The 11,649-nt window shown below is 34.3% G+C and overlaps 1 protein-coding gene across 1 annotated transcript; it reads left to right on the top strand.

Annotated features, from left to right (window-relative positions):
* Positions 1–6,788: 6,788 nt before the first annotated feature.
* LOC149580562 (linamarin synthase 2-like) lies at positions 6,789–8,616 on the top strand. The gene is made up of 2 exons (XM_089814111.1): positions 6,789–7,287; positions 7,375–8,616. Exons 1-2 carry the CDS (start codon positions 6,801–6,803, stop codon positions 8,316–8,318), a joined length of 1,431 nt encoding a protein of 476 aa, XP_089670237.1. The 5' UTR covers positions 6,789–6,800; the 3' UTR covers positions 8,319–8,616.
* The last annotated feature ends 3,033 nt before the right edge of the window (positions 8,617–11,649 follow it).

Here is an 11,649-nt window from a genome sequence, read left to right as displayed (position 1 = left end):
CAAGCAGGCCTCCTAAAAAGAAACAAGGTTTTGGATCCTAATCTTATGCACCCAAGATGGCCTTGAAAGACGACAAGGGGAGAGAAGACTTGGATGACCTTGGGCTAAAAAACACGCTTGTTCTTTTACCAACTGACTCTTATGTGTGCTAATCTAGACTTTGTAAGCACTCATGTTTAAGAGACAATGTTCAATTCCAACTTGAAGCACCAACAAAAGTAAATCGATCGAAGAATGCAAACAATAAGAAGAGTTAGGGTCAACAAAAGCAAACTCGCACACCCGGAGGCCCTCCATGTCAAGTATCGATTAATTTTCTTTAAGGCATTCAAGATTGAGTGTGAGTTTGTTTTAAGCCCAAAACAAAAGTGTGTGAGATTCGATTTCAAGCACCCGCCCGGAGGCTCTCCACGTTAGTTGTTTTTCAATTTTAGTGCCCAAACTTGAAGTGTGATCGATTTAATCTAGAGTTTTGGCCATTTAAGAATTTTGATAAAGTTAAAGCAAACGTTCAAAGACCAAGTGAGTGAGTTAGATTGTGGAACATTTAACACCTTTTTCAAGTAGACCCATCCCCATAAATGGCGCTGAGATTGCAACCAATGGTTAATATTTGATGGGTGATTAGAAAAGAGGTGAGTCCAAGGAACTACTCAAATTGATTTTTTTAAATTTGTATTTTAACTTAACAAAGTTTCTTAAATGTCCAAAAATCAAACTTTACCTGGATTGCATGTGGAAAAGAGATTTGTTTTGTTCAATTTTAGAAGCTCCAAATGAAGTGTTTGATATTGCAATGGTTAATTGATCCTTGGCATTCAAGATTGGATTTGTTGTTTTAAGCATGCATTCCAAGGAAAGTTGATTTTAATCCATGACATTCAAGAGTGTGTTTTGAACAACATTCATTCAATGGAAAATGTGTTTAACCATTCAAGTTCATTTTTTTAGCAACATGCATTCAAAGACAAATGGTTAAACATTCAAGTTCATTTTTTAGCAACATGAAAACCTGCAAGAAACATGGTTAGTGGTTCCATATGTGCTCCAACCTGCAATGAGACAAAAAAAAAGCAATTTAGTTAGTTAGCCAAAATCTATCAAGCGAAGACGCCAAAATACGAAGACGCTGAAATACAGAGACGCTAGTATTTGAAGATGACAGAACAGATTTGCGGTGCAGAAAAAAGGTGACAAGCAGAGACGCCAATTTGCGTAGATGCGGATTTTCGCAGACGATGATTTGGAGACGCGGATCTGCAGAGATGACGGTTGAGGATGCGCAGATGACAGTCTGGTGGCAGTGTCGACAATAGAAAACTAGGCGAAGACGCCAAAACTGCAGAGACGACACTGCACGAAAAAAGTTGAAAAACACGAATTTTTTTCAGAATTTTTTAAATTTTTTGCTATTTTTGGATTTTTAGATGGTATATCTTGTTCCTAAGTGCGTTCTTTAACCTACAAAAATAAGCAAAACACCCTACAACACACTCAAACAACAACAAATATTAGATGGTTAGAAAAAATGACATATAGATGAAAATAGATAATTAAATGACCCATAGTGGGGTCCCACCGGGCGTGCCAAAATGTAGAACAAGAATTTTAGTGTGCAAAGAACATTAACATTAAAGCAAACATTCACAAACTAAAACTATATTCACATATGAGATTAGACAAAAGAAACAATTAAGGAATGCAAACCCAAAAAAAGGAAATACTCCATGCTTCCTTGATTTTGTAGATGTGTCCTTTGATGTGGATGTATGCTCAAATGCTCAAAGTTGCTTCAATAGTGGAGATAGATAATAGCAAATTGGTAGCTTTGTGAGCTCTCAATTTGGCATTATAAGGGTATGGGTATGGCTTTTGGCTCTCAAAAGGGCATGGTAACTTTAGCTCAAAGATTGTTGATGAAATGGCTTGGGATGGGATTCAATTTATAGGCTAAGGGGTAGAGAGATGGAGGGCTTAGATGCAAGGATGGATGATGGCTTAAGGAGGGCTAAGATGCACTCAAAGGGGAGCACATGGATTGTGCTTGTTTAGCACCAATGGGAAGGTGACACTTGTCACAAGGAGGATGAGTGTGAGAGGGTAGGGTAAAGGGTTGGTTAAAGGCATGATGAGTGGGGTTGAGTATGTAAGAGGGATGTAAGAGGAATGAGTGTGGAAGAGGGAAGAGTGTGGAAGATGGGTGTAAGAGTCATGAGTGGGCTTGTAAGAGTCTTTTATGTTTTGTAAGAGCACTCATGACTTATTGGTTGGGCTTTTTGAGGGGAGACTTTGGTTTGAATTAGGAAAGTCTTAAACTTGTTTAGGGAATGTGACAACATTAGGGGGTGGATTAGGCTTGGGTTTAGGATTAGATTAGGGATGTTAGAGATGTACAAGTGGATGGCATTAATGAGGGTGGGTGAGTTAGTGGCTAAGCTTGGTTAGTATGGGTGGATGGGGTGGATTAGGCTAAATGGAGGATTAGAGATAGGTTAGGGGTTTTTGAATTTGAGGATTTCATTTATCAAATAGATTTATTTAATAAATGGGGATTTTTGGAATTAGATAGAAGAATAGGATTTAATTGATAAATAATAGATTATTTGATTTATCAATTAGGACTATAGATGATTAATTAAATTAATCAACTAGGGATGGCAAAGGATTAATTAAATAAGAATTTAATTAATGATGCCTTTAGAGATGGCTAAATTAGATTACCAAAGCAGTGTAATCAAATTTAGGTGTCTACAGGGGGAACAGGGGTAGCCAGAATAATTTCAAATTCATAATCCTCCCCAATCTCTTGGAAGATTTTCTGGGGGAATTTTTGAGAGGACTCACTGGTTTGGGGCTTACAATTGATATCAGCATTTTGATTGATAATATTCGCGTTAGGCAAAGTATGACCAGTTAACAATTTAACATGTTGATTATTACTATTGTTAGGGTGAAAATTTTTAGGCACGAAGACACTATTTCCCCTTCTTCTTCTTTTATTATCCTGAACAATAGTAAAACCATCATTTGTATTAAGATTAATAGCTAAATCAAGACTGGGGAGCATCTGAAGACTTCCAGTTGTAGGAGTGGTATCACACAAAATGTTCTCAGGCCAAACAGTAATATCAGAGAGGGGGTTAGGCACATTTTTAGTAGAAACATTCTCAGGCCAAATAATGTTAGGAACAACATTAGTCAAAACATTAGTGGGGTTAGGGGTTTTGGTGGGAGGTGACGGGGAAGAAGAAGAAGTAGGGGTTGAACGACAAAGAGCATTCTCAAGGGGAGGATTACTAGTGACGGGAGGGTTAACCATATTTTTAGTTGAATCATTGGAGGGATTAGGTTTTTTCCTAATGACCGAACAATCCTTACGGAGGTGGCCTTCTTTGCGGTAGAGAAAATAGGCATTCAACCCCCCCAAAATCTCTATAGGACTGATATAAGCATCATGAAGAGATATAAGAAAAAATAATAACTTCTATAAACATCTCACTTTGAAGGAAAATTTGACCTACTAAAATGAAGTTCTTTTAAAAACTTAAAAAATAATTTTGTAGGTCTTGGAGTCAAGATTATGATCAAATTAACTCTTTATTATTTTGATTATGGATAATATGTTATAATTTGAAAATATTACAAGTAGTTATTTTAAGATTCAGGAAGATGTCTATTCAAAAATAAGAAAAAAATAGTGAGTCATGTTCAAAAATTATTATTTTTTAATGCTGCACTAGATGAGAAAGTCTTCTTCAAGAATATGTAGTTTGTTTTTAAAAATATGTAGATTTGATGGAAAAAGTTTGACTAGGGAAAAAAACTGTCAGTTTTTTATAACTTTGACTTTGACCAATTATAACTTGAAAAATATTAGCTGAATTTCAATTTTTCTTTTTTGATGCACTAGGTATACATGTCAACTCTAACATATTCCATAATCAAACCAAAATATGATCGTTTGTATATATTTGTTTGACGAAAAAAAAATCTATATTTTTAGCTTTTTTTTAAAATTAAAAAATAGACTTTAAAAATTCAAAAATAAATAAAATTTTCACTCAAATTTTTATAAAAAAATTACAAACATAAACTTCATCCAATTTTAAAAATTTCATTAGTTTACATCATCTTCAAATTCTAAACACAAATGCCAATTTTATGTCATTAAAGTTGAAGAGTTTAAATTATGATATCACTTTCTTTTATAAAAGGTGACACAAGTTTGTGCTTTTACCCTAATCATAAACATAATTAGAAAACTGGCCTAGAAGAATCTGACAATACAACAGAAAAGTCAAGTAGGGGTAGGCATTACACTTAGACTCAATTTGATGGATAGTTCTACCCTAAATTATATGAAACTAGATATATTATTTTTAAACTAAAACACTTGTGAACTTGTGAAAAAACTTTGAAATGGTAATTGTCTAAAATATAGATATGTGGAAATGAGGAGTTTGTTTTGGGTTTTGTTTGAAGATATGTAAAATGTTAGTATTTCCTCTATGAAGCAACAAGGAACACTTAACATTGTCATCTAAATTTTGGTTGGTAGATAATGTCATTTCTTTATTGTAGATAGAAGTTGGAACAATGTGGAGAGTTTTGATGATATTGAGATCATTGTAGTGATTAATCATTTTATAGAAATAATTGTAAGATAAGATTAAAGTAGTTTCTTGGAGACAAAATGAAATGAATTGTTTGACACTAGAATCCTTCTTGAATAAGATTTTTTTTGTTATAGAATTATAATATCTAAAAGGTACATGGGAGTCATAACTTCTCTTCTTTACTCTTGTACTAGATTGAAGACTTTCAACAGACCTAACATTCATTTTGTTGTTGTTGTCTAATATCATGTCGTTATCACACTTAGCTAGAATTATAGCTTTCTTGAAATATTTAAGAGGTGAGTAGGACATAATAATAATTAGGTAGGTAAAATACATTATTCACACCAAGATATTTAATTTTTTAATTCATTTTAATTACTTAGGTAGGATAGGGTAATGAGTTGTACATTCACATGATTCTACTTTTCTAGTATCCTTATTGAATTTGAAACTTAGCTCAGAAACTCCTTAATTTGTATTTTTATGTATTATCTCATTCTCCATGAATTTTATAATTTATAACCCTTGGCTATTTATTGTAACCCTTTTTGCTTAGACATGGTAGATTCAAAATGAGACAAAGATAAAGAAAAAATATCTACATTGTGCATTTTTCAAAATCTCTATTTGATTTTCATTTATCGATTAATAATTTCATGTCTTAAACCTTTTTTAAATTTCTTGTGTTGTTAATCTATTTTTAGGTTTCTAATAAAAAAACACCTCCTATAAAAATCTAGCAAAAGAAATTTGTAGAGCTAAAATTACTTGTGTCCTAATGCTATCATTTATTCTACATTTAATGTTAATTTCTATCTCTTAAGAGTGATGCTTATTTTAGACTTTTATATTATGTTTATGTAGAATTCATCCTCATCAATTATATCTAATTGCATAATAACTGAAAATAAATCAATTAATGGCTCTGCCCCTTTAAATCTTTATGTTCTTAGATCAACAAGGGACACAAATGAAGATGATTTATACTTTTAAATCTACGAGGATAAAATTGGACGATATATTTACCTTCAAAGATGCAAACAAGGAATGTGTTCTGCTAAATATTTTAATTCTAGAATAACTTTAGGATTACTAAATGTGGAGACTTTGTTGATAGAATGTTAAGGGATAGTGAAAGGAACAATATTAAGATTGTAGGGATTGTGACTTATAATTCCTTGTACATATTATTTGTTTCATATGTTTAATCCATAGAAATATTTCTTTTGGAAAATTGAATAGTTGATATCAAAAGATGGTCAATAATTGAAAATCAAGAATACTAAATCTTTAATTTGAGAAGGTAGAAAATGAAGAAATACTCTATATCTCTAATAAAAGAAAATAAGTGAGATACATATATGAAAAAGATGAATTTAATATTTTGGAATGAGGGAAAAAATCAAGATCTAACTCAATGTGAGTCATAAATTAAAAAAAAAATTCTTTCAAATAATTATAAAATAAAATGAAAATATATAATATTAAGAAATCATTTTCTAAATATTATCATAAAATTATTATTTTAAAAATTATTTAAGTCACTCAATTTTTTTATATTAATATATATTCTTGATGATAAATATTAATTTTAAAAATAAAAATTTTAAACTAACATTCATATATATATAGATATATATATTTGATGCCTACTGATTCAGTTACCCTAATTATTCTCTTTTCCACCATGTGAATTATAACCACATTTTTAATCACATATATATATCTGTAGAAGTCCTCAGAACCATAAAACGAGTAGCTCGTTTAGCTCAATTATTTTGAAAGACATAATCCAAAAAGCGAATTGACAATGCCCCACGCGAACCGCCTTTGCACTTATTTTCTATGTAAAATAAATTTTGGGTGAGCATCTTACCAGTCGATAACATAAACAATTCGATGATGAAAAGTGTGTGCATGCCTTATAAAATTCTAAGCAATGTTAATAGCCTTTTTAAACTCTAGTTTATTGCAAATAAATCTTATATAAAAAGCACACAATTATATAAAAATACAAATTGCCCGCGACAACCAATCTCCAATCAAAATAATAATATAGATTTGCCGTCAACTACTCTTCAACATGTTGACTGTTAAGTTAAATCCATCAACAGCTTCGGTAGTCTGTCTTTTATATATATCGAAGAAGGATCCAACCGATCCAAAGCAATCACAGAGAATATGAAGATGAACGGCGTACTCCACGCAGTCATGGTGCCTTTCCCTGCACAGGGGAGCATCAACCCTCTTATGAATCTCGCCCATCTTCTCTCTTCAAGAGGAGTTTTCATCACTTTTGTCAACATCGAGTGGAGCCACAACCAGATGATGTCAAGAGCAGCTGTAGCTGAATCCTCCACGTTTAAGTTTCTCGCCGTTCCAGACGGATTGCCACCTGGTCGCCCTCGTCTCTCCAATCTTCCCGAGTACGTAACCGTACTAGAAAAGCTTGGCCCCGTCATGGAGCACTATCTGCTGTCCAGTTTATCCGATGGGAAAACTCCTCCCATCACCTGCATTATAACAGACAATTTCATGTCTTGCACTTACCAAGTCACCAACAAGCTCGGAGTCCCCCGAGTGATCTTCTGGACAATGTGCGCCGCCTCTTCTATTGCACTGTGCAACGCCGACCTTCTCCTCTCCCGTGGACACATCCCCGTCAAAGGTATAACGTCGGTAGTAATCTTCAATTCCATTTAATTGATTGCCCTAAAGTGTTAGTAATGAGTGAAGATTGTTGTAATTGGCGCAGTGGTGGAATCGAAAGTGATCAGTTGCTTGCCCGGTGATCTTCCGCCCCTGCTGCCCAGCGATCTGTTTTCCTTCTACCGCGCCGCTGACACGTCGGACGCTATGTATCAGTGGTCTCTGCGTGAGTCAGAAATTCAAAACAAGGCAGACTACGTGCTCGTCAATACGTTCGATGAGGTGGAATCACCTGAGACGGTAAGCGCGCTGTCCTGTAATGGCTGCCCTGCTTTGGCAGTAGGCCCCGTATTTCTTCCCAATCTGCTGGAAGGAAGAGATTTGAATGGGCTCGCGAGTCTGTCGGAGCAGGACGAGGGCTGTCTGAAATGGCTCGACGCCCATGAGCCGGCTTCTGTTATATACGTTTCCTTCGGTAGCTTCGCACTCAAATCGAACGAGCAGCTGGAGGAGTTGGCAGTGGGTTTAGAGAAAAGCCAACACCCCTTTCTGTGGGTTTTGAGAATGGATATTGCCGGAGGCAAACCGGCCACTCTCCCCGAGGGTTTTGCAGAAAGGACTAAAGATCGTGGCTTGATTGTGAAATGGGCGCCTCAGGTGAAGGTGTTGGGTCACCCTTCTGTAGGAGGGTTTGTAACTCACAGCGGGTGGAACTCGTGCTTGGAGAGCATGAGCATGGGAATCCCAATGCTTGGATGGCCGTATTTCGGTGACCAGTTTCTGGACTGCCGCTTCTGCAAAGATGTGTGGAAGATTGGCATGGATTTGGAAGGCGTGGACGTTGATGGAAGTCTGATGGTTAAAAGGGAGGAGATTGAGAAAGGGCTGAGGAGACTGATGAAATCGGAGGAGCTGAGAAAAAAAGGGAGGGAGTTGAAGGAGGCGGCAGTTAGAGTAGTTGCGGAGGGAGGTTCTTCTTTTCTCAACTTGAACAGGTTTATCGATGACATTGCTCAACTGTACAAATCAGCTGCCGTTAAAACAGCGTAGCAATGGAAGCATTACCTCACTCATATTGACATCTCTTTTCTTTGATAACTGACGTTATATTCTTAAGTTTACCAAATGTTTGGAGTTGCCGTCCGCAGTAATTGCTTATCGTCGGTAGCACACAATGAGCCGTCCCAGCCGTTACAGCCGCTTTACATAGCTGCCCATATTGAAATATTATATATTAATATATGTGTAATAATTATGCCAAAAAGTTCTCAGACCTCTATAAATAGAGGCTTTATGTAATGTATTCAACAAAGCAGTAAGGCAATGAAATAAGTTTGATTTTTGTGTATTTATTTTTCACTGTTGACTTCAAATTGGTATGAGCTTTAAGAGCCTGAAAATAGAAATGAGGGATATTTATTTTTGGTAAGAGAGTTTTTAATCTTGTATTGATTACAGATTACGCAAATCTTTAAAGAAGGAGATGAAAGGTGATCATTGTGATATTTAAGAGAAGGTATGGATCCCATTTCAAAAATGGGAATCCAATATGAGGATTTTTTGATTCAAAGGGAGATATATGTGTTTTAATTGTTGTTGGTTTAAGCTACATGTCATTAGCTTAGCCTTGTTTGAAATCTTTGCTTTGTAAAGCACAGGGTAAAATAGTAAGTTGCAGTTGTAACTATGATTATTATTATGACATCTGGAAGTTGTATAGCTCAACCACAACTTCTTCTATATTCTGGTAAAAATTATGAGTTTTGGGCTATAAAATGAAAACATTGTTTTGTCCTCAAGGCATATGGGATCTTATTGAAAAGGGTTTTAATAAACCACAAGATGAGTCTGCATTATCACAAGATGAAAAAGATAAATTACAAGATAATAGGAAAAAAGATGCTACAGCATTGTTTCTAATTCAACAATCTTTAGATGAATCAATTTTCCCTAAGATTTCTACAGCTAAAAAGTCTAAAATTGCATGAGATATTTTAGAAATAGCATATCAAGGGACATCAAAAGTTAAGATTGCTAAATTGCAAAGCTTAAGGCATGATTTTGAAAATTTGTGTATGAGGGATTCTAACTCAGTTGATCAATTTCTAAATCAAGTAATGAATGTAGTTAATCAGATAAGATCATATGGTGATGATTATTTGACTAATCAAAAAGTTGTTGAAAAGATACTTCATAGTTTGCCTAGAAAATTTGATGCCATTGTTAATGTCATTGAAGAATCTAAGGATTTGACAATACTCTCTATTGATGAGTTAATGGGTTCACTTTTATCTAATGAATCAAGAATGAACAGTAATAACAATTCTTCTTTGGAGAATGCCTTTAGATGACATGTATCTTTTGGAAGAGGGAGAGGAAGATCAAACTACATAGGAAGAGGAAGAGTAGAAGCATAGATGGACATGGAAGTCCAAATAAAGAAGAATGAACAAATCAATCCATCATAGAGGACGTGGAAAAAGTTCATTCCAACACCAATCTTCAAGGTTTAATAACTCTTGAATTTAGTGTCATTATTGTAAGAGATTTGGTCATTTTGCAAGTGAATATAGAAAGAAACAAGAGGAGATTGAAAAGAATGGTGCTAATTAGTTAGATGTATCTGATAAATATTCAAGAAATTTATTCATAACTTGTAATGTTGCTCAAGAAAGTTTTAGTGATATATGGTTTCTACATAGTGGATGTAATAATCATATGACTGGAAATGAAGATTTATTTGGTAGCTTGGATGATTCTATAAAATCTAATGTAAAGCTAAGAAATGACAGTAAAGTCTTTGTAATGGGAAAAGGTGTTATAATGTCTTGACAAAAAATGGAGTAAAAAGATATATTCCTGATGTGTATTTTGTGTCTAGATTAAAACACAATCTCATGAGTGTTGGTCAACTAGTACAAAAAACTTACAAATTTTCTTTTGATAATGATGCTTGCACAATCTTGGATAGAAATCCTGGTGGCAAGTTAATTGTAAGGGTCAACATGACACAAAATTGAATGTTCCCCCTCCAGATTCATTGCGTTCAAGGAAGGAAAGAAGTTAGTTTCAAGACAGTATTCTTAGATCAATCATGGCTATGGCATTTGAGGTATGGTCATCTTCATTTTTTATGCTTTGAGTTTGTTATAAAAGAAAAATATGGTGAAAGGATTGCCTCAAATAGTGCAACCACCAAGTTCATGTGAAAGTTGTATATTGACAAAACAACATAGAGAAAGCTTCCTAGTAGGAGGTTCATATAGAGCAAGAGCACCATTTGAATTAGTTCACACTAATATATGTGGAACTATGCAAATTCCATCTTTAGGAGGAAGTATATATTTCTTAACATTTATTGATGATTTTAGTAGGAAGACTTGGATATACTTTCTCAAACAAAAGAGTGAATCTTTTGAAAAATTCAAGGATGTTAAAACTTTGGTTAAAAAATAAAGTGGTCTCTACATCAAGGTATTACAATCTGAGAGAGGTGGTGAATTCAGTTCTAATGAGTTTCTACAATTTTGTAGATTTCATGGAATTAAGAAGTAGTTTACCACAAGTTACACACCACAACAAAATGGTGTAGGAGAGAGGAAGAATAGAACTATAATGGAAATGGCAAGGAGTATGTTGAAGGCAAAAAATCTATCCAATGAGTTTTGGGCAGAAGCATTAGCATGTGTTGTATGTACATCTTACATAGAAGTCCTATAAAGAGTGTTAATAACACAATTCCACAAGAAGCATGGAATGGTAAGAAACATAATGTATCCCATTTTAGAGTTTTTGGATGTGTTACTTGTTCATTGGTGCCATCTGAATTGAGAAGGAAATTAGATGATAAAAGTGAAAAATACATCTTTATTGGTTATAGTGAAGAATCAAAGGCTTATAGATTGTATAACCTTGTCTCAAAGAAATTGATCATTAGCAGGGACATTAAGTTTGAAGAAAAAGATTTATGGCATGGAAATGATAACAAAGAAGTCACAAGAGGAGCACCAATATTACAAAGTGATGATGAATTGAAGGAACAAGGGACTCAATCACCATCTAATACTCCACCAAGGAACTTTGTACAAGGAGCCTCACCTCCAGGTTCAAATGTAAGTGATAGATTAGATTCTACATTCTCAAGACCAAGTTACAAAGGTAAGAAGACAAGAAGCTTAAAAGAGATATATGATCAAGAAGAAGAGAATTTAAACATATACTGAAATTTTGCTTTATTTTATTGTGATCCATTGTATTTTGATGAAGCAATTAAAGAAGATAAATGGATCAAGGCGATGAATGAAGAAATTGACTCTATTGAAATAAATAGAACATGGGAATTAATGGATTTACCTAAAGGAAAGGAATGTATAGGAGTCAA

The sequence above is a fragment of the Cupressus sempervirens genome, chromosome 1 (genome assembly GCF_028749045.1).
Source record: "Cupressus sempervirens isolate cs-2001-9-10 chromosome 1, ASM2874904v1, whole genome shotgun sequence".
NCBI classification, from domain to species: Eukaryota; Viridiplantae; Streptophyta; class Pinopsida; order Cupressales; family Cupressaceae; genus Cupressus; species Cupressus sempervirens.
The sequence above is the reverse complement of the archived record's forward strand: the minus strand, read 5'-3'. Positions and strand labels throughout refer to the sequence as shown.